Source organism: Eumetopias jubatus, unplaced genomic scaffold (genome assembly GCF_037043125.1).
Source record: "Eumetopias jubatus isolate StellerSeaLion01/CBP00866 unplaced genomic scaffold, mEumJub1_p1.0 scaffold_12, whole genome shotgun sequence".
Lineage (NCBI taxonomy): Eukaryota > Metazoa > Chordata > Mammalia > Carnivora > Otariidae > Eumetopias > Eumetopias jubatus.
Window position 1 is genome coordinate 64,752,941 of NW_028274818.1, and position 24,612 is coordinate 64,777,552.

General features: G+C 42.3%; 1 protein-coding gene across 2 annotated transcripts in view; it reads right to left on the reverse strand.

Annotated features, from left to right (window-relative positions):
• SMYD3 (SET and MYND domain containing 3) overlaps positions 1 to 24,612 on the reverse strand; it is a 708,338-nt gene that overhangs the window by 150,713 nt on the left and 533,013 nt on the right. For both annotated transcript variants that reach the window (XM_028111942.2, XM_088017182.1), the window contains exon 6: positions 1,202 to 1,269. In XM_028111942.2, coding sequence (XP_027967743.1) covers positions 1,202 to 1,269 — 68 coding nt within the window. The remainder of the gene's footprint in view (positions 1 to 1,201; positions 1,270 to 24,612) is intronic.

A 24,612-nucleotide genomic window follows, 5' to 3' on the forward strand; every position in this document is an offset into this window, starting at 1 on the left:
TGCTGACGAGATCCTGGAGCGCCTGGAGCCCCGGCCCAGTCGCTTTAATATCACGAAGGTGGCTTTTTACCATCTGGGAAAGGGAATGAATTTAAGCTGCACCATACTGGATAATACTGAGAAGAACTGTAAGTGAGCGCTCACTGTGTAGAAAACACTTTCTTAGCCCTTACACAAGTTTTCCAAATTCAAACATCATTCAAATCTCATGAGGGCCATTGAGAGATGAAGGAACGACCACGGGGAAGTCAACGGCTTGCCCCAGGACACACAACCAGCAAGTGGGACCGAATCGGAACGAGGCGGCGTGAACTCCCACCCTGTGCTCTGACCCATCTTTCTCGGGACCCAGACCAACAGACCCATGATTTACAACACTTGTGAGAAGTGAGAAAAGCAGGTGAATTCTCAGGTTCACAACTAATGATAAGAAGGACTATATTTGTATTTGCACCTTCCCAGCATGAAAACAAAATGGACTGAGGAGTGACTGCAGTGTTTGTGGAGGGACAGCCTGGCAGCTCAGGGGAAGAGGGTCCACCTCAGAAGCAGCGGCAGAGAGCACTTCAGAAGGCCAAACCCTGAAAGTCTGAGGCAATGGAGCTTGGAGTATGCTGAGCCAAAAGACCAAATGACCCCAGTGGGTGCAACACCATGAGTCTGGTGAGACACTCCTGTGCTTCTGCCCAGGAGGCTGGGGAACAAGATCAGGGCAGGTGGGAGAATAACCATTTTTTTGGGATTTATTTATTTACTTGAGAGAAAGAGCATGAGGAGGGGGAGGGGCAGAGGGAGAGGGAGTAGCAGACTCCTCTCGGACCAGGGACTCGATCCCAGGACCCTGAGATCATGACCTGAGCCAAAGGCAGACGCTTAACCGACTGAGCCAACCAGATGCCCCAACGTAATAACCAAGTTTTGTTAGCACCCACGATCCCCAAATTCTTACCCCAAGGCCCCCGAGATCAAGAATTTAGGTCTGAGGTGGGCTTCTTTGCTCATACCACAGCATATACTACAGGGTTATAAAATTCTTTTCTTTAAACTTAACATTTTCCATTTTCTTATAATTTATCATTAGGTTTTGAGCATTGCTCTTGAACCAGCTGCGGCAATCGCCTTTCTGACACCTTCCACAAGGTCAGGGAGCTGGGTGAATTACAGTTGTTTCTTCTAGTAAATGAAATACCATTTGCCGTACCTCGGATATAGGCCAACACCAACTTCCTGCATCTCTGCATTACAGATGGTGAAAGCATTGCAGATCACCTGTAAAAACAAGGGGAAGACAATCAGGATTACCAGAGTCACCTAAGAAACTGCAGGCAAGAGAACAGAAATGTTCAAAATCAAATGTAGGAGTTTTAATACTTTAATAGTTGTTTTGGAAAGATCCAACCCAAACAGGGATGCTCTTTCATTTGCAAAAGAAGGTATGTGGGACACACTTTCCTTAAGAAAGTCAGGTTAAGTGTACAACATCCTGTACAAAACCTCAGGCTTAAACCAGCACAGGGCCTGTTAATTTCACTCTAATCCTCTCCTCCAAAGTTACACAGTTCCATTACAGGTTTAAGTTTCAGAATACAAATAATCTATTTATTGAGCACTAGACTCCTACCACCTTGGATTTTCTTTTCGCCTCAAACTGCCTGCAATTTCCAAATGCCACTGTGTATCGTGAGGAACAGCAGCCTGTCTTTTATTCCTACAAAGAGGGAAGGACACCCTGAGAGAGTCTGCAATCCAAGCTGACGGATCACAAGGAGCACAGAAAGTCATTCATTCCAGCCATGGCATTTACTAGGGACATGCAAGGGCCTCATCGACTAGATAGCACAGTCCTATACCCTATGGGGAATGGGTCAAAAGGAATAGAAGATGTGATCACTGTGTTCAAGGGACCTCAAAACCTATGGAAGGCCACCCAGAATCACAAAAAGAGCAGGACTTGGAATCAGACTTAGAATCAGAAACCCTAGGTCCTGGCCACACATTGCTGCCTCAGGCAGGTGCTGGGATGAGCAGTGAAGGAATAAAGCAAAGTTCCTGCCTTCATGAAACTTAAATTCTAGTGGGGGGTGGGGGTGCACGTTTGTGTCAGAAGAAAGAGCAAGTGCAAAGGTCCTGGGGTGCAAATATTCTTAGGTACAGAGTAACAGCAAGAAAGCTGGTATGGGCAAAGCAGGGCAAGGGAGAAGAAGAAAGGTGAAATATGAGATCAGAGTGGTAGTTAGATCGTTAGGTGCTTAGAGCTATGTCTAAATTGTTTTCTAAATGAGACAGAAAGCCACTGGGTTGCTTCTGAGCCAAGGCATGAATGGATCGGATTTCTGTTTGGAAGGATCACTCTGACGCGTAGAGAATGGGCTATAGAAAGGCAAGGGTGGAAGGAGAGGGAATGAGAAGCTCAGGTGAGGTTGGAGGCCTGGATGTCGGTGGCAAAAGTGGGGAGAAGTGAGTGGTGCTGCCAACAGGATTTATGACAGACTGTCCAGGGGAATGGAGAGAGTCAAGGATCAGGTTTGAGCATGGACCCAAACAGGCTCCATAATGTTGCCATTCATTAACAGGAGAAGACTGGGAAAGGAGCAGGTTTGGTTGCAGGGAGCTGGGAGCAAGGCCAGGGGCTCTGTTTCAGCCATGTTAAATTTGAAACGGCCTACTAGACATCCCAGCCAAGGCCAAGTATGAGCGGAGCGCCTGGAGTGCAGGGCAGCAGACGGGCTGGAGACGGACACATAGGACAAGAAAGAACAAAGCCCATCAAGAAGAAAGCAGAAGAGGACACTGCAGACTTGAGATGAACCAGGGACCACAAATGGATGCTGACTTACTGTTATAGTCTCTGTAAAGGAAAAAAAGAAAAAGAAAACAAGCGACAACGAATGTCTTTAAATCAGGTTTATATGAAAGAACGTAAAGTATGAAAAAGCGCTCAGTCCTTTGAGACTCCTCCACTGCTCTAAAGAGCTCTTCTATGAAATCTAGTGCAACCTATCATGATTTAGCATTTCCTCTAAAAGTCTGATAAAACTGCAGTTTCAAATCAGGAAATAAGTTGGTGTATTTTAAACACACTAGTTAAATTGCTCTAAGGGCATGTGTTTCATATTAAGTCGCAAGAGTGTACTGCCTACACATATTTATGTATAAAATGGATGGTGGAAATGCAGGACAAAAGATCCTGCGTTTTCTTTTAGAAACTTTACACATTTTTAAATGGGTATGAATTTGGGGAAAGGGAATAGAAACTTTAACATGATTTTTAAAGTGTATTCAGGACTTTACCAACATTAAGCCACCAATGAAACACCAGATCTAACCCATTTAATCAGTTAACTTTTTTTTAAGATTTTATTTATTTATTTGAGAGAGAGAGAACAGAGAGAGAGGGAACACAAGCAGGGGGATTGGGAGAGGGAGAAGCAGGCTCCCTGTGGAGCAGGGAGCCGGACAGAGGGCTCGATCCCAGAACCTTGGGACCATGACCTCAGCCGAAGGCAAACACCCAAAGACTGAGCCACCCAGGCACCCCTCTGTTAACTTTTGAATTAAACCAAAATGTAAACATTTTGTTTCTCCACTGTGAAGCAAATTAAAGGCTTTTCCAGAATAGGTTTATTCTGACAGAATTTTTTAAAAGAAAGAAAAAAGAGCTAACAAGGGGAAATGTCAACTTCCTCCAGAAAACTTTCCCAGATCCCTTGGACCTAGCTGATTTACTCATCTCGTTAGCAGCATTTATCATCCTGGTTCATTATTTACCCATTTACTTGACACCAAACACAACTCCTGTGTAAAATACTCAGAGGGCAGTGATGGTGGTTCCTTGCGTGAAAGACACTAATACAGGTTTTTCTGGGAGATGGATGGTTGTGTGGGTGTGGTCCTCAGTGTCCTCAGGAGGGTACTCCCTAGGACAGGGTCAGAGAAGACATCAGAAGTAAGTCACAGGTATCCTGTAGGTGTGGAAGAGCAGATACGAGATGTGGTTCCATACTCTGCCAAGGAGTAAGGAGAAGTTCATCTTCCATCTCTCTTGTCCTTTGGCATACAATCTGTTGATATCCCTGCTCGGATCTCTTTGTCCATTCTTGCTCTCCACTCTGGCTCATCTTTTGTTTCAAGCTCTTTTCCATTAGTCCAATGGATGGGACGACAGGCCTTTAGGCCTCAGAAGAGAGCAAAGGCTTGTTTGATCCTCTGCTTAAAATGCCAGGGGCCTGGGGCACCTGGGTGGCTCAGTCAGTTAAGTGACCTACTCTTGATTTCAGCTCAGGTTGTGATCTCAGGGTCATGAGATCAAGCCCTGCGATAGGCTCCATGCTGGGTGGGGAGTCTGCTTGGGATTCCTTCTTTCCTTCTCCCTCTGCCCCTTCCCCACATTCCCCACCCCAAAAAAATGCCAGGGTCCTGATACATGAGGCACAAAATAAATGAAGGAATGAATGAATGGGCAATAGTCCCCACATCCCTCGCCTTCCCTCCTACTTCTCTGGCATCTTTTCCTTTGTTAACTTTCCTCCCTTCTTTTCCTTTTCCTATTTTCACTGGTACCTCTCTGCTATTCTCATTCTGCCCTACTCCACAATATAGGTACAATGTTTTAAAGTCCTACTGAGCCAACCAGACAAGTTCCTCTTTCATATTATTCTGAGAGGCGTTGTGTGCCAGGTTTCTAGAGCTAAAACAGTTTAACTTTTGCCTACTCCCACTTTTATTAAAAATACTGGTTTCACTCACTAGTATATCCATATGTGCTCAAGTGAAAATCTGAAAGGAATTTCTCTTTATACCAAGAAATAAAAGAACGGAAATAAAGCCCAGAAATAAAAGTTTAGACACTTTTCAAAGTATTTCTTTGTATAAACAGTTTTCTTAGAAAAGTGCACAGTTTAAACAATTAATGAATGAAAATGCCTTTAGAAAAGCATATTAATGGGATTATTTCAATTAAAAAAACAAATTAAAAAATTCTAAAAATTAAAATGGAGTATTATGGAGTATTACTTTAAAATATTTCCCATAACAAAATTGAAACATACATTTAAATTATTTTATAATTATCAAATATGGTTATATGTATTCTTACAATATTTCTTTTGAGGTAATCAAAAGCCTTTATAACACTGTAGCTTTTCTAGATAGTAAAACTCCACTGAGTTGTTACAAGTGATTGCTGAACCTCTGTATTTTGTAAAAAGCAAATAAGTAAAATTTTAAATATTCTATGAAACATGATAAAAATCCTTAACAAAGTAGGTTTAGAAGGAAAATACCTCAACATAATAAAAGCCACGTATGAAAAGCACACAGCTAACATCATACTCAATGGTGAAAACTGAGAGCTTTTCCTGTAAGATCAGGAACAAGACAAGGATATCTACTCTCACCCCTTTTATTTGACATAATACTGGAGGTCCTAGACACAGCAGTCAGACAAGAAAAAGAAACAAAAGGCATCAAATTGGTAAAGAAGAAATAGAACTTTCACTATTTACAGATGATGTAATACTATTTATAGAAAACCCTAAAGATTTCACCAAAAAACTACCAGAACTGATAAATGAATTCAGAAAGGTTGCAAGATACAAAATCAATATAGAGAAATCCATTACATTTCTATACACTAATAAGGAAGAAGGAGAAAGGGAAATTTGGAAAACAATCACGTTTACAATTGTACCAAAAAGAATAAAATGCCTAGAAATAAACTTAACCAAAAAGGTGAAAGACCTGTACTCTGAAAACTATATAACACTGATGAAAGAAATTGAAGACAACACAAACAGAAAGCTATTTCATGCTCATTGACTGGAAGAACAAATATTGTTAAAATGTCCATACTACCCAAAGCAATCTACAGATTTAATGCAATCCTCACCAAACTACCAACAGCATTTTTCAGAGAACTAGAACAAATAATCCTAAAATTTATACAGAACCACAAAAAACCCAAATAACCAAAGCAATCATGAAAAAGAAGAATAAAACTGGGGGCATCACAATCCACAATCCCAGATTTCAAGTTATTCTACAAAGCTGTAGTATTCAAAACAGTACAGCACAGGTGCACAAACAGACACACAGACCAATAGAACAGAATAGAGAGCCCAGAAATAAACCCACAATTATATGGTCAATTAATATTTATCAAAGGAGGAAAGAATATACACTGGGGAAAAGACAGTCTCTTCAACAAATGGTGCTGGGAAAACTGAACAGCTACACGCAAAAGAATGAAACTGGATCACTTTCTTATACCATACAAAAATATAAATTCAAAATGGATTACAGGGCGTCTGGGTGGCTCAGTCGTTAAGTGTCTGCCTTCTGCTCAGGTCATGATCCCAGGGTCCTGGGATCAAGTCCCACATCAGGCTCCTTGCTCCGCAGGAAGTCTGCTTCTCCCTCTCCCACTCCCCCTGCTTGTGTTCCCTCTCTCACTGTGTCTCTCTCTGTCAAAAAATAAATAAAATCTTAAAAAAAAAAAAAATGGATTACAGATCTAACGTGAGACCTGAAACCACAAAAATCCTAGAAGAGTGCACAGGCAGTAATTTCTGACATTGGCTATAGCAACATTTTTCTAGATAGGTCTCCTCAGGCATGAGAAATAAAAGCAAAAATAAACTATAGGGACTACACAAAAATAAAAAAAGCTTCTGCACAGCAAAGGAAACAAATAGCAAAACTAAAAGGGAGCTACAGAATGGGAGAAGATATTTGCAAATGACATATCTGATAAAGAATGAGTGTCCAAAATATACAAAGAACTGATACAACTCAATACCCCAAAACCAAATAATCCAATTAAAAAATGAGCAGAAAACACGAATAGACATTTCTCCAAAGAAAACATGCAGATGGCCAAGAGACACATGAAAAGATGTTCAACATTAGCTCAACATCAAGGAGATGCAAATGAGATATCACCTCACACCAGTCAGAATGGCTAAAATCAGAAACACAAGAAATAACAGGTGTTGGGGAGGATGTGGAGAAAAAGGAACCCTCGGACACTGTGTGAATGCAAACTGGTGCAGCCACTGTGGAAAAGTTTGCTCAAAAAAATACGGAGTTTCCTCAAAAAAATTAAAACTACAATTACCACATGATCCAGTAATTCCTCTGCTAAGAATTTACCCATAAAATATGAAAACACCAATTCAAAAACATACATGCAACCATACGTTTATTGCAGCATTATTTACAATAACCTAAAATTATGGAAACAACCCAAGTATTCATCGACTGATGAATGGATAAAGTAGCTTTGGTATGTATCTATGGTGGAATATTACTCAGTAATTAAAAAGAATGAAATCTTGACATTTGCAACAACATGGATGGATCTAGAGAAATAATGGTAGGTGAAATAAGTCAGTCAGAGAAAGACAGATATCATGTGTTTTCACTCATATGTAGAATTTAAGAAACAAAACAAAGGAACAAAGAAAAAAGAGACAAACCAAACAAGAAACTCTTAACTATAGAGAACACACTGATGGTCACCAGAGGGGAGGTGGGTGGGGGGATGGGTGAAATAAGTGATGGGGATTAAGGAGTGCACTTGTCATGATGAGTAACGCATACAATTGTTGAATCACTATATTGCACACCTATAACTAATTTAACACTGTATACTAACTATACTGGAATACACAGATATATAAAATATAGATATCATATATAAATATTCTAGGAACCAAATTTTTACATCATTTGGTTCAGGTTCTAGGTCCAGAACCTGACATTTATGTTCTGCAATTAAAAGATCCCCTGTAGCAATCACACTGAAGAACAAATATTATTTCAGAGAGTTATTTTATACACATGTTCAAATTTCACATTTTCCCTCAAATTTTCTGAACTGGAAGCTTTTTATTGTAGCAGCAGATAAATTAAGGCATATGAGACACGAGGAAAATCACCTTTTAATGTCAAAGCTGAACTGCTGTAAGAAAACGTATAACCCATTCTATGCCGTAGAGTCCTCCTGTGCCCATAACAGAAGAAGCCATCCACTCCCCAGCACCCCCTAGCCCTCATTACTCACTTCTACAAAGAACTCAGTCTGTGTGTGAGTAGCCATAGCTGGCTTCTGGCCTACCTTGAAGAATGTTTTCAATTTCAAAAGATATAAACTTTAAAACATTTAAACAAAAGGGAACTCAGTTTCTAAACACAAACATCAGGCAGTTTCCTCAAAGACCATCTGCATCTCCTTTATAATTTCTCTAGTTAAGGCATAAATAGAATGTTTAGGACACAAAAATGTGACACACAGCATTTATTCATTAGAGAGGCTAAAGGTAAATTTTCAACAGAGAACTTACTGCAATTCATTTTATCAAGGTCTGTGCACAGAAGGAAAGGAAGTAGGGAGAGCTGGCAGATATGAAAACCTAAAGCAAAGGTTTTTGTACAAAATAATTGCCCCCCTCCACCACTACCCCAGCACTATTAATTTTCTAACTTTAGAAGCATGGTAAGGATTTCAGTCAGGGTATATTATTATTATCCACGCCATATGACATTTTATTAAAGACAACTATTTTTTTTTCAGAATCTTCTCATACACCTCAAGAGATTTATTTATTTTTTAAAGATTTATTTATTTGAGAGAGACGGGAGGAAAGAGAGAGCATGCAGAGGGAGGGGCAGGAGGAGGGAGAGAGAGAATCTCAAGCAGACTCCCCGCTGAGCACAGAACCCAATGCAGGGCTTGAAGTCACATCCCTGAGATCATGACCTGAGCAGAAACCAAGAGTCACTGGCTTAACTGACAGAACCACCCAGGAGCCCCTAAACCTCAAGAGATTTAAAATTTCACGCCTGATCCTTTCTATCAGCATGTCAAATATTGAACCATCTCTCATGATTCAACAGGCCTTTCCTGATATCCTACTGCCTCCTTTGGTCACTCCTTTACAACCTTTCCCTAGCCATGAAAATGAAAGGTATACAATCCACCAACCAGAAAAAGAACAGGGGGGAGCCAGATTTGGTAAGGAGGTGAGCTCGGTCGTGAAGAGGCAGCAATAATGACAAAAAACACAAATCCCAGAATTCCAGAAGGCTTACAACAATAAGGATGGTTACACATCTTTTCCATTTCAGTCTTTTTTTTTTTTTAAAGATTTTTTTTTTTTAATTTATTTATTCATGAGAGACAGAGAGAGAGAGAGGCAGAGGGAGAAGCAGGCTTCCTGCTGAGCAGGGAGCCCGATGCGGGACTCGATCCCAGGACCCTGGGATCATGACCTGAGCCGAAGGCAGACGCTTAACCATCTGAGCCACCCAGGCGCCCTCCATTTCAGTCTTTAAAAATCGATCAATAAAACAATTAGTGCAACATAGTCTCCCTTTGCTGGGAAATAGTGGGAGAGCCTCCACGTTTCATTTGTGAGCTGGCTGTGAGCTGGAGTGCCCGGCCCCATCACTGCACTGCTCCACAGCCAGCCTTGTGGAGTCTGATCTTTGGAAATTTTCTAATGTTTCTGTCATAGGCTCCTCTGTTTGCAAACCTAAGGGACCACTGGTTAAAGACAGCAAGCGAGGATGTTGGAAAACAAGGTAAGGAGGAACATAAAAATGGTAAGTGTATATGACTCAGGATGCTCCATTATAATGCCTTTTATCAGGAAGAAATTCTTCCATACCACCTCAAGATGTCTCTAGTATTTAGAAAATGCTAGAAGGAGAACATATAATGAGTATGTAATCTTACTGTTAGCAGATGGCATGAAAACTATTAAAGTCTCCAGTGTGTTATTTGAAATGCACTTGCACCTAGCCCCCTAAAACTTTCTCTTACCTCATCACTTAGAAACAACATGAAAATTATAAAATTTAATCTAGCTGGTTTCCAAAGAGTAGATTATAAGAATGGTAAGCATCAGGTTTTAAAAGCATGATGCTAAAGCCCAAACCAAAAACATTCATTTAAATGTATGTTGATAGATTTAAAAAAAATGTTGATTAATGTTGATAAAAAATATTCATTTAAATATTGACAAATAATCTAACTTAAAGCAACTTAAACCATGGGTACCACTTGTTAAATGGGAAAGTTAAAAATATGTCTTTATATTATATGAATATTATTAAAGATTTTGCAAATGCACTTTATAATACAAACCAAGTAAAAAATAAAATAATCTAACTTAAGAACCGCATCTTTACCACATCCCATATCATAACACACTTGGACATGTGTTCCAGACCCCGTACGTTTGAAAACCATCTGTTTCCACAATGGCAATGGTGTCAGTCACATTTCCAGCTATGGTCACAAAGAGTGCACACTAGACACACCAAATATTCAACAATGACTTGCAAAGGCTAAAATCAATATCAAGGCCAGTATAGTAAGAGAAGGGATAGCAATCCTAAAATCGTGCTTCCTGTTCTAGAGCGTTCCCAAGGCAGAACCACAAAATGTTATCAAATGAGGATTCACAAAATGAAGGCCTTTTGGATAACAGGTCTGTCTTCAGAAACCCACCCATATTTTCATTTTTCTAAGGGCTCTCCTCATGACACAGCCCATTATGTCTTCAACAACTGTCCTTGATAAGAGAAAGCAAAACGGGAATGATAGTCACAAAGTTGTCCATTGTTCTTTGTTCTTCCCTTCAGGATATTCCCTGGCATTCCACCTCCTTATATCACTCAGTTGATGAGAAAAGCATTTGCAACAGATGTCTGTCAAGTATGTATAAAAGTATAAAAGCTCTTAACAGGGTTTCTATTGTGTCATTTTGCTCCCATATCCCGAGGCTCAGAAATACGATGATATTCTTAAATAATTTATTACTGGATATTGTTATAGTTTCCATAGCTCTGCCATAAGCGTGCTTTCTGGGAAACATTTCATGTAGTCCTGCTCCTGTCCAGAAAGTGTATTATCACGACCAGCTCAACTTTCCCCCACAGATAACACTTAAGGATTCTTCTGCTCAGCTTGAGTCTCTACAAATGTTCTCTTACATGATAATCTAGTTTCATGATTCTCTTTCCAGGTAACTGGAGCAAAAATCTACCCCAAGGCAGTGTGGTCTTCTGTTCTGTAATGTCTCTTGGTTTGAGCTAAAATCCAAAATGCGGTACACTGGGTGCTGGGCATCCCCTGAGGGAGGCTGAACTGGACACGGCACAGTTTGGCCCAGATCCACCATGTTTTTTCATCACATTAATGGAGAAAAGCAAACTACAGAAAAAATGTTCCATGTGGAAGATAAAACCGAACCAACTGCTTCATGCAATCCTCAGTGAAAGAAAGATTCCAGTGCAAGCTGAGGTTACTCTCTGTAGAAATTGAGGTGACTGTTCTTTCCAGGAGAAATTGTGTCAGGCAAGGGTTTGTCATGCTGATCCTACTTGACATTGACACCTCAGGGAGTGACTATCGCACACGATAGCATGAGGAGTGCACACGGTGCATCTACAAGCTGCATGGGCTTGGGGGCCGGAGGGGGTGTTCTAGGGACTAGTAGCTGGGGTGGTTTCTGGAAGGCAGTTGTAGGAGACAAGGGGGCACCTCAATGGGTCAATCCTTCCGGGGTTGCCCATGCACACCCAGTCCCTGATGACTAAGAAGGAAAAGAGAAGACAAATCATGGCCTCATTCCCTACCACCCCCTGTTTCTCCAGAGGTAGCTCCTAAGTGCCCCTTCCCTGCTTCCTTCCAGCCACTCATGCGGATAGCCAAGGACACAAAACACACTGGTGGGATTTCTACTTGATCATTTGTCCCTCCTGGCACCACGATGAATACATACATGGTACTCTTCCCAGCCTGTTTCCTGACCAGATTCCTGCACTGGCACCTAGATGAAACACCAGTGTACCGCTCTTGCACCCCTTTAGTGGTGACCTCCAGAGAGTTCCAAGGGAGGTCCCCTCCCTGGGTCAGCATTCATCAGAATACGAAGAGAGGAGGGAATTTGGAAAAGTGGATTAAATATATCTTTTTTTAAAGATTTATTTATTTGAGAGAGAGAGAGAGCACAAGCAAAAGACAGCACAAGCAGCGGGAGAAGGAGAAGCAGGCTCCCCGCCGAGCAGGGAGCCTGATGATGTGGGGACTTGATCCCAGGACCCGAGATCATGACCTGAGCTGAAGGCAGATGCTTGCTTAACTGACTGAGCCACCCAGGCGCCCCTGTATCTTTTCTTTTTTAATGTTCCACTACTGAAAGTTAAGTTTAACAAACTCTTTTTAGGGGCGCTCCTGTGAGAGCCTCCCGACTGCCTCGCTGGGGGAGGGAGGCTCTCTGGCTCGTGCTCCCAAATTTGCCCACGAAGCTACTCCCACATCCTGCACTGTAGGAAACAGCCATTTCTTGATACTTGAGTTCCAAGAGGGTAGAAATTCTATTTCCTGGCTTTCCCCCACTGGCTCAGACTGGTCTGACACACTGAGCATGCTCAAAAAATGTTTGCTGAGTGAATGTCAGTAGACAGAGTGAGTACATTCGGTACCACTGACTTTGTTATGTTAGCCTTTGTGACTTCCATATAGCATTGCTAATAAGCCAAGGCAATTGTCATTATGCAAAAACAACAGAAGTCTCTTCTCATCCTTCTCTCTTTCCCTCCTTCCTCTGTCTCCCTGTCTGCATTCCTTCCTACAAGCACTCACTCAGTGACCTACACGGACCAGGTTCTGGACCTGCAGGGAGATGTCAGCATGGATCCCGCCCTCCGTGATGCTGAGACCAGCCAGGGACACGGCAGCACTAGGCAATGAATCACACACACGCCACCAGTGCCTGGCAGAGGGGTCATGAGCTCAGCGGTAACAGGTCAGGGAAAGGAGGTACCTCAGCCTGGACTCACAAGGATCACCCGCACTTCTTATTCCTTCTGTGACATGATGGGAAAGTATTAATTATAAATTCTGGAAAATGTTTTCCTGAGATTGAAGAACGTTGGTATAAGTTTCATACTCACACAGACTACTTTCACTTCTAAAAGTGGAAGGTGGTGACATCTGGTAACAGCAGATGTTACAAAAGTCAACACTGGGAAGTAAAAAGAAGCAAGACACGGGGTTTTGCCACAGCATGTGGAACAAAATACATACCCACAGCATTCCCTGGTTTAAAATAAAAAACCTTACAAACCTCTAAAATGTGTCATGTTCCTAGTCTACCTCACTGCAGGTGGAGGAAGGAAAAAGCAGAGCGATATTTTTATTTTATTTATTTATTTATTTATTTGACAGAGGGAGAGAGCACAAGCAGAGGGAGAGGAAGAAGCAGACTCCCCGCTGAGCAGGGATCCTGACGCGGGGCTCGATCCCAGGACTCTGGGATCATGACCTGAGCCAAAGGCAGCTACTTACCCGACTGAGCCATCCAGGCGCCCCAAAGCAGAGCGATATTAAAGACAGTCGTGCCTGAAATGCCCTGATGTAATTCTTTCTCTGAAGAGCCAGAAAGGAGACACAGGGAGGGCTGAATGCAGGGGCAGGGGCACCTGACGAGGGGCGCTGTCAGGAGTGGGGGTGGCAGGGGTGCTGGGACCCAGCGGCCCTCAGACCTTTCCTCCACCACCTGCTGAGGCCACCTGAACGTCACACCACTGAACCCACTGTTTCCAACCAGGCAAAGCCTCACTGAGGCGCACCCGTCCTGCCTGAGGGGGGAGCATGGGCGCCCCGACGGTGCCCCATCTCAAAGCACTTCTGGTTCAAAGTCTCCCGGGAGGTCCAGCCCCGGGAGCTCTTAGAACAGTGTCTTCATTTTAAGGATGAGGAAAGGAAGGCTAAGGGAAATCAGTACACCATTCTGAGGCTAGATACTCACCTGCTCTCACGCATCTGCAAGATTTAGTTTGTCAGAGTAACCTTCCCAGCAGAAAACTCAGCCCTGAAGGAATTATACACAAGACAGGCTGGGGGGAAGGGGCTAAGTGCCAAGAAAGATCTGGAACGGTGCTGTCCCGTACCCCTGCCCTCAGAAACAGAGGTGTATTCACTCATTCATAAGGGCCTGTCTTCTACAGCAGGCGTGGTGTAGGCTCAAGGAAGGGGGTAGGGGGGAGGAAGATGCAGCCCTCTCACCCAGTTTGCCTAGTGAGGTCAGTAAAAACCCGTCCCGTTCTTCTCTAATTCTGACAAATTGTAGGCTTTCTCAGCCACGATAATTTTCCTGACTATTGGCCATGTTTCTTTGTAAGTCACTCTGTCAAGAACCGGGTTGCAATAACGCAGGACAGTACTCGAATCTGTCAGATCAGTTCAGAAGCACAAGAGTCTGCTGCCTGTCCACAGCCCTGGGGAGCACGCAGCACCCCCCCCCCACTCTGACCATAAGCAGTAAAGATTGCTGGGGATTACCGAAGACCAGCTGGGAGATGTAAAGGAAAATGGATGGCCTGTGAATTTTCCACTCTCCCACTATCTGACTGCAGCCAGCCACCATTACCAAATTAGTGCCACAAAGAAAGGGAGATTCTCCCCCTGCGGCAGGCCGGAAAGATAAATCAGCTACAAAAGAGCAAATGGCTACAGAATGAAAGAGCAAATGGAACCCTGACACTCTGTTGTGCGAATGTCACAGTATTTGCAGGTGGTCACACACGGAGCTAACAGAGACAGAATTGCAGAGAACCTTCCCCTCCTACTCTGGCCCTCTTCCCATCTCCCCTCAAAGTAAATGTGATGGTTTTCTCTTTCAGGAGCGCCTTTCGCCTTCCCACCTGATCAGACTTTTTTTTTTTTTTTTAAAGATTTTACTTAATTATTTGACAGAGAGAGAGAGAGAGAGAAGGAGCACGAGCAAGGGGAGGGGCAGGCAGAGGGAGAAGCAGGCTCCCTGCTGTGTAGGGAGCCCGCCGTGGGACTCGATCCCAGAATCTTGGGATTATGACCTGAGCTGAAGGCAGACACTGAACCAAATGAGCCACCCAAGTACCCCCACCTGATCAAATTTAAAAACATCAGGGAATTAGTATTTTTATGTGGGGTGCAATATGCTAAATTATGTGTCTGCATTTCCGTATTATTGGCCAATTAATTTTGATTAGGAAGAACCCAGAAATAAAGAACCAGAATTTACCAGAAAGCTGTAAAGCAGAAAAACTGTGAGAATTAAATGAGATAATAATGCATGTGGGCCTGGGAAGGGCTCCTGGCACATAGAGAGCTTTGTAAGTAGTAATGAGATCCTTATTATTACCAAAATTCATCAACTGTAAGACACACTCGATGAAGAGTCAGATGCACCATTTTTTGGGGTTCTACTAAGAAAAAGCATAAGCAAACTACGTCAAGTTAGCTGTTGTGAAATGGATTCCAGTTCCAGGAATATAAAATTGTGAAAAAATATACGGTTTGGAATTAATGAAATACTGCATCACTGCGTATACCTCCAGGTTTTGGCAGAATGGAAGTCATGCTCTGCATAACTGATGTGTGAGAACAGGACGTTTGCGTCACCTCAGCCACATCAGGCCCTGAGGTTCCGGCCACCCCTCCATCTCTCGGGGCTTCTCCACTGAACAGACTGGGTTGCTCTCCTCCACTCTTAGCATCACCCAAACTCATTCACCACCACTTCCGGTTCTTTGTTTGCAGCATCCTCTGAGTCAGTTCTCATAAAACAGACTATCATAAGTCACTCAAAACCCCAAACACAACCTTGATCTAAAGTTACATTGCTTGTGCCAAGTTAACGGTCTGGCCAAATTTGGCCATACTCTGGAGGTGACTCAATGCACACGTGTTCCCAGCATCTTCTTTCAATACTGAGCTAAGCAGGGCAATTTCCCTTGGAACGGAGTTTAAATCAGTTGTTCACATTTCTTTTCCCGCCTACCACACAGCTCTCTCTAAATTACCAAGGGAAAGCACTTAGGAGGACAATTTGGGTAGAGAAGCAGCAGATGGATTTCAAAGCCATTCCGACAGACCATACAGACAGGTCCTGAATGTTCTGGAATCTGAGCTGGCTATTTTTCACTGACAGCACTGACCTTCAAGACCAATAACATGTACAGGAACTGAAGAAAGATACATAAAGACATATATAGAAACCATATAGGAACTAAACCAAAATGGGGCACAGGGTTTCTGCATCCCACTTATTACCTGCAATGCCAAGGAGTGGGTGGGTGCTTCACCTAAAACACCAGCCAGGGTCCTTGGTGGCCAAGAACCCGCTGCATTCCTTGACTATACAAAGATCTGACAGTGAACTGTCCACTCAGTGGTCATTTTCCCATGATGCAAAAAACATTCTTCAGATGTTTTTTAAAAATATTTTTTCATGATGATAGATAAATCATAACTTTTAAAAGTCAGAAGGGGGCACCTGGGTGGCTCAGTTGGTTAAGTGTCCAACTCTTGGTTTCAGCTCAGGTCATGATCCCAGGGTCGTGAGATCAAGCTCCACATCAGGCTCTCATACTCGGCAGGGAGTCTGCTTCTCTCCCTCTCCCTCTGCCCCTCCCTCTGCTAGTGCTCTCTCTCTCTCTAAAATGGATAAATAAATCTTTAACTAAATAAATAAAAGTCAGATTACGCTGCTTGTGGTCTGGCCATTAAAACCCCCCACTTCTTTACACTGTTCTTTATAACGATCACTCTCAGAATTGCCCCTTGAAGAAGACACTCAAACTTCTTAATTTGTGAGATTCAACAGTTCTCCTACCGCTCACTATCACAAATAAAAGAATCGGGTTTTCCTTTTCCTGGGTTATACACAGATTTAATTAGTTACTTTAAATAAAAAAAAATAAAATTCCAAATGATTCTTTCTTTCCCTCCAGCCTTATTTTGCACATGCTCCTCATTTTCCCCCAACATCTAAATGCAAAACAGAACATATTTGCTGAAGGAATCAGGGTTTGATAATTACAGCAAGCATAACTGAATTTGCATATGTGAGGTTTCCAACTTTGAATTCAGAGACTACGAATGGCCTAGCAGCCCAAACAAGAATTAATCTGCTGTTTCTGAAAAATATTTAGTAAATTATCAATGGTGGTTAAAGAAATGCTGGTTTTAAAAAAAAATAACAGAAATACTCCTAAGTGAAGATGCTTATGGTAAAGCTTATTTGGAGGAGAAAAAATATAAACCAAAGTATTATCTGTAAAAGGTAAGCCCAAAGAGCTGAAATGCAAGAATCGCTTTGGGAAATAGGGAAAAATGAAACTGAAGGAAACAAGGCATGAAAAGAAGGGAGGATTAAGAGAACAATGAATGAGTCGACAACAAAAAAGTTACAAAGACTCCCAGGAAAGAGAATTACTGATGGTCAGTATCTATTTGGATTGTCATGATGAAAAAGAGAAGATCAACAAGAATTGAAAAAAAAAAAAAAAAAGGTAAACTCATGATTTTATATGGCTGTCTCCTGATCTAATTCAGCCCGTGAATCAGAAAGCTGATTTTCCGAAGCAAATGAAAGCAGCAGTAGCTAATTGGTAAACGGGGAGAATACTGGGTGATGGGCATCGTTGTTAACCAGTGCTCTAATCAAATTAATTTGAGAAGACTGTGATACTCGCCTCTCAGAGTCTCCTGTGAAAGACTAAGGAAAGGTAACCCCCTTACTCCCAGCATGGCTGGCATTCTATGCAAAAGAAACACTGAAAGTCAACGTATGCCAACAATATGTTTTGTAGGCTAGTGTAGACGCTCCAGATTCTTGCTAAGCTAAAGCGGATATTGCCTTGGGTACACACTGCAGCAGAGAGTCGTAAAAACACTTCCTAAAACGAGGAGCCTCAACTCCCCAATGTCCTCAAGGGCATATACAGTGTCCTGTCCCAAGAGAAGTTGGCCACCCTTCCTTATTCAGGGGTTAGTGCAAACCTACTCGAGGTGAAGTCTAAGTATCTTTAGTTTTAGGAAGGCACTAGATTCCAAACAGAAAGGTGGTCATTAGCTAGAGTAGGTAGCAATTAGAGGCTGAACAGGACGCTCTAAGAATCTAAAACAAAGGAACTTGATAGGCATGTAATCATGAAATGCCCAAAATATCCCAGAAAGTGATAAAAATAAATACCTTTGGGTAAAGTGTTGATATGTCCCCAAAGAGGAATTCAAGATAGCTAGACCTCTTTGGTCATAATATCAACTATTATCCGTGTATTCAGGAGAAAGAAATAAGGCAAGATGATACTCTCTTTTTGTTTTTCTTCTATATTTAAATTTATTTATTACATTGGGAAACATGTCTGCATGTTGATCTACTGGACTCCAGCTATACGAAATCTTTAAATTAACTAAAAATATTTTTCAGGCTGTTACTCTGAAGAGAGGAGGTAGGGAAAGCACATCTCAAGGTAACTAGCTTACATGTAGGGTTCAAATTAACAAACAGCAACAATAAGAAAAATTGGTTATACTTTCCAAAGCACATCCTGTGATTAGTCTGCTGCCTGTTCTTCAACCACAGTATTATATATCACAAATGAAACCCAGAAGTTTAACACCAAGTGAGATTAAAATGTGTTTAGGGGGCACCTGGGTGGCTCAGTCCGATTCTTGATTTTAGCTCAGGTCATGATCTCAGGGTTATGGGATCAAGCCCTGTGTCCTCAGGCTCTGCGCTCAGGGCTCTAATCAAATTCTGATTAGTCTGGTTCTCCCTCTCCCTCTGCTCCTGCCCCTGCTCTCTCTCTCAAATAAATAAATATCTTTTTAAAAATGTGTTCAGTAAATTATACCTACTAAAGCACAACAGAACTTTAGAAAGATTTTCAATAATGATTTTTGTTCAAATAAAAAAGCATTTTCTGTTTAACTTTTTTGAGCACAATAATCTTTTTTATCTTAAATAATTAGAAACAAAATGGCTAATGGATATAATACTTTAAAGTGAAAAGAAACTAAAGTTAAAGTATAACAGGCACCTTTACATGTTAACTCACAGATGTGATTAAATTAATGTCCTGAGGGATGGAGGGTATAATTAGGGAAAACATATTTCTCCTTAATTTTTACATCATTTGCCCTGTATAAATATTGGTAGTGGTCACATAGTGCTAATATTTCCCAGACAAGTGTTTTCAAGATGGTGGCTACAATGCAGTTGGTAACTCCGTTCCCAAGTTGTGGGCTATAGGGCAATGATATAAATTAAGGCTGTAGATGAACAGGAGACAGACAGGGGAGTCAGTGCAGAACAAGGCCACAAGGCAAGATAAAGAAAGTGTCAGGGGCACCTGGGTGGCTTAGTTGGTTAAGCATCCGCCTCTTGATTTCAGTTCAGGTCATGATCTCAGGGTCCTGGGATGGAGCCCTGTGTTGGGGTCTGCACTCATTGGGAAGTCTGCTTGAGATTCTCTCCCTCTCCTTTTACCCTTACCTCCTACCCCCCAATACATAAATAATTTTTTTTTTAAAAAGTGGTAGATCATTCCATATTCAATTGCCCATGAGGTCATACCTCTGTGTCACTTGTACATATTCACCCCTTTCTATTCATTCCCATCGCTGCCACCTGTCTTGGACCTTCAAGATCTCTTGCTTTCAACTTTCCAAGGTAGGCTCTCTGACTGCCCACCCCCCCGTCTTTTGTCAATCCACCCTTCAAACTGCCACCAGAAAAGAGAAATATGAGATCTACCCCGTGGCTGCAGCAAAAAGACAAAATTCTTCAACATGACATCGAAGGCCCTCCACAATCTGCCCTCCCCCTACCTTCTTGCTGCACCACACGCTCGGCTGTGTGTTTTTGTTACGCTGGTTTTTTTGCCATTCCTAGTCATGCCCTGTCCTCGCTCAGTTCTCTATCTCTGTCCATATGCTTCCTATTTAAAAAATAATTTGGTCACTGTCTTTGTTGCTCATAATTTTATTCATCCTTCAAGATACAACTTAAATGACACCTCCTTCAGGAAGGTTTCCTACAGCCTACTAATTTTTTTACTTCACTATACTCTCATAGCACTTTATTCACATATAAACTACAGCATTTACCATATTCTACTCTGAATTGAAGCTAATTATGTAAAAGTCAATCTCTACCGCTGGACTATAAGCAACTGAACACCGCAAGTCACGGCTCTTAAGCACTTTATGGCATTTATTTGCTCATACGTCTTTTCTTTTTCAATAAACTGTAAGTCCCCTGAGGTCACGATCCACATCTCCCTTTAAAAAATATTTTAAATGAGGGCGCCTGGGTGGCTCAGTTGGTTGGGCAACTGCCTTCGGCTCGGGTCGTGATCCTGGAGTCCCGGGATCGAGCCCCGCATCGGGCTCCCTGCTCGGCGGGGAGTCTGCTTCTCCCTCTGACCCTCTTCCCTCTCGTGCTCTCTGTCTCTCATTCTCTCTCTCTCAAATAAATAAATAAAATCTTTAAAAAAAAATATTTTAAATGAAAAATTAAATACATATTTCCAATATAAATATAATACTTAATGTACATTATACGTAAGTGTATAAATACAGGTATCCTCTGCTTTTCAAAATTTCATGTTATGCCACTTTGCTTTTACAAAAGACCTATATTAAAATTAGTACCTGTCTTCACTAACCAGAGGAACCCTGAAGGGGATTTCTACTTTTACCGGAAAAGGCAAAAAGCAAAAATAGCGTTCAGCATTTATTTTGCAGAGAGTTGTTTTAAGACCCCCCTGCACCCTCCACCCTGAGCAGCGAGAGTACCCCGCCCAGCTCCTTCCCCAAGAACTACACTCAGCATCTCAGCATCCAGCTGCCAGGCCTGTGACCTGGCTCTGCGAGCATCTCTCTCTGCGTGCCTTTTTTTAAAGATGTATTTTGTGCATCCATTAGTAAAATGTGTTTTAAGGTATCAGAAAAGCCCGAGAGGTTATTTTTTGACTCTGAGAATGCTCAAATTTTTTTCCATATAATGGTAATTGCGTCTTTGCTTTCCACCATTTCAGATTAGTAAAGATTTCACAAAGAACGCTCTACTTTCAGATACTGGGGAAAAGCTACATATCATGCATGGTAGTACTTATGATGCACATCAAGGTTCCATTTACCTACTACCCACTGAATAAACAGAAATCACCCACATCTTCCAGTACTGGTAGAATAGGACAATACCCTTTGTGCTCCCACCCATCTCATTCCTCCTCCATCTTCCAGAGGTAATCACTATCTTAATTTTGGTTTCTTATTCCCTTGTTTTTATAATAGTCTTATCCCATATGCATGTATCCCTAAACAACATATTGTTTAGTTTTACATGCTTTTGGTTGCTTATAAACGGAATCATACTGCATTTATTATTTTGCAAATTTTTGTGTTTGTTTTTGGTTTTTGGCTCAACATTATGTTCGTAAGATTCACATATGTTGAAGCATGTAGCTAAACTTCATTCATTTTCACTACCTAAAAGAACCTCTTGCAAATGAGCTCCGGGAGGCACATCTGAGAAGAATGTCCATAGTAACACTGTTTGTTAATGCAAAATACTGCAAATGACCCAAATGTTCATTATCAGGAGGCTACATAAATAAATCATGGTATTTTCTACACTTGCACCTCCTAATGTGTCTGGCATGTAGTAGGCCCTCTATAAATATTTACTGAATAGATAAATAGACTTGAGAAAAATATATAACTGATTCATGATGGCCTCCTCCCCCAAGCCCAGGACATACTCAGATGCTCAGTAAACATCTCAGACATTCATCCGCAAAATCATGTGAGCCCCTAAGGCTAGCAGTGGGCAGATGGTCAGATAAACCGACAACTCGTATCATCTGAGTTGAGACAAGTCAGGCGACAAAACGGCAACTATGATATGTCTGCCCAAAACAAGCTAGGTGGACAGGTGTAATTTCTGATGGTGGTAATTCCACCTGCTTTCTTCTGAGTCCTTACACACCACCGTGGTTCACAGGCATCCCTCTCTCTCCCACAACCCTGCCCTCGCCCTGCCCCCCTCTATCTTCTTTGCTACTCCCCTCTTCAGATAAGCGTGCTCTGGTACACCTGGGAAGGATTTAGGGATGGGGGCAAGAGTTGACTTTTTGATTTCCCTTCTCTGCCTAGCTATCTCGAGCTCTGACTTAGCCCCTCGACAATAACATTTTGTTGGACAATGATTTATCTCTCACAGTGTCACCATCTGAACATTACATACCCATTTTAAGGCAGTCAAACTACCCTGCTTGTTGCCTTTTTAACATATTTGACGTCAGCTCTTCAGCAGAAGCAAACCCCTAGAAAAATGATCACCATGCCAGCATGCTATTAGTCTATTTCCCATTTTACTGAAATGGAAACTAATTCTCAGGATAACGCTGTCGGTGAAGATGCAGGGGGAAGACAAATTACACCAAACCAAATGAATATGTGTTTATCTGCAGCGTTAGTCAATTACTTTCAAAAGAACTGGTATAGAAAATAATGAAAAGGAATTAAATCCAAAGGTAAAGAAAAGACTGCCAACTACAGACAAGTTTTTCCATGAAATTGAAGATTATTCACACAAGTTCATCTCACTTTGACTTGACTTCATCATTTTACCATGGTCATAATTTAAACCTGAATATTTAGTCCCCCAAAAAGAAAGAAGGAAGGAAGGAAGGAAAAGAGAGAAAAGCCATATTCTGACACAGTAGGCATAACAGAAATACAAACAAAGCCGACACATCATTCTTTCCTTTGTTTCTGTTTCCATAACTAAATCTTCCTCTCTCCCCTGTCCGGTCACTCCCTGCAACGCCCCCCTCCCATCCTTCTCTTCTGCATTTCTCTTGCTTCTCTTGGCAAAGACCCCGGGAAGGGATTCAAGAGTGGCCAGTCCTCCCTCCTTAGCTCCAATTTGTCCGTGGGCATGCCTTTTCCTCTCAAATTTGAACTACCATTTCACTGCAAATAATTAAACACTTTTTTTTACATTCTGGATCCTTCCCTGGGTTGCTACATTTCTTGTATGTGCTTTGGCTCATGCACACCCGTGCTCCGGAAATATTGCTACTAGATTTGAGTAGGCTCCAAATCCTTCTTCGAGCAAAATAGATCTGTCGTATCAATACGGTGTCTTCCACATACTTCAATCAAATCCAGTAGCTTCCCTGACCTTTTGTTTATATCTTCCAAGGATCTCCATGATCTAACTCTGTTAGTTAGCCCTGCCTAAAAGCAGGAGATCTAGAAAAGCCATAACATACCTTACTGATTAATTTCTCTCAAGCCTTAGGAAGTCATGAAGGAAAGCTTTACTTCAGACTTAATTTCACTCCAAAATCTAGACTGGTGTGCTTGGCTATAAAGGACAGGATCCTTGGCAGGAACGTGCCAGTCCGATGCTGGGGTCCATACCAGCCAAGGCAGGGACTCCGTGTGCAGCTACTGCAGACACATTAGGAAAAGAAGGGAGACCAACATGTTTTAATCGCTACCGTGAGCCCGGTACTATATGAGGTACCTTCACACATTCCTTTCTCTCTACTGAATGTGGATGGAGTTCCTATCACCTTCGTTTTATAGACGAGGAGACTAAGGCTCAGAGGGGCCTAACGGTGGTGTCAGAGTTTAAATCCGGGTTTTTCTGGTCCTCATGCTCCAAAGCAGGAAAAGTGAAACCTGAAGGCATCTTAAGAGGGCCGAAGGCCACAAAATACACTTCTGCCAATACAACCACACATGACGCAGACTGCTTGTCAAGTAAAGCCCTTGACGCTCTGGCCCCTGCTTCTTTCCTCACCTTCTCTCCATCCTTTGCCATAAATCTCCCTTCCTCCGGCCACACAGAACACCGTGTTGCTCCCTAAAGTGCTGATGAATGGTCCTGTGCCCTTCCCTAGGCCCTTCCCTTCGTCTGAGATGCCCTTCCCCCTTGCTTCATTGCTCTATCTCCCACTCCAAAGTTCAGCTCAAGGGTCACCTCCTTCAAGACACCTTCCACACCTTCCAGTCTGATTTAGATGCTCCTCCTCCACAGCAAGTCCGTCCCCATCCATAGTACTCATTCTACTTGACCATAACTGCTCATGTATTTGTCCATTTCTCCTATAAGCTACAAAGTTACCCTAGAGAGGAGAACCCACATTCCACATTTTATTTCCCTTTGTATCTCTAGCACACAGTACAGGGACTGGTCCATCAAGAAAGACAACGGGGACAAATGGCCAGAAACCACAGGATACTGGGATCCCCATACTTTAAAAACCGGAGGGGTCGAACTCATGCTAGTGACTAAGTAAAAGCGAGACAGTAACCCGTCAGGACTGCTAACCATCTGCTGACAGTAAGTGAAGCGTGGGGCTGGATGAGCCCAAACATCCATTCCAGCTCCAACAACCTGGGGCTGCAGATGCTCCTGATCAGGGTTTTCTGATCAGGACAAGCCACCATCTCAGAAGCAAGCGTGGCCCAACAGTGAGAGCCCAGGGACAGGAGTCAGAAGACTGGGATCCAGGCCTGACCCTACTGGCTGTGACTTTAAGGGAGGTGAGCTTCCCCAGTTACAAAATGAAAGGAGCAGAGAGAGGTGGGTAGAGATGGCCAACAAGATGGCCTCTTCTACATCTGACAACAGTTCCATTTTCCCACCATTTACTGTGTTCTTACACAAGACACCGATGCCTAAAGTTCTCTGCCCATCCGGCACCAATGCTCTCTTTGGTCTCATGGTTCCTCTTCTAAACAATAAAGAT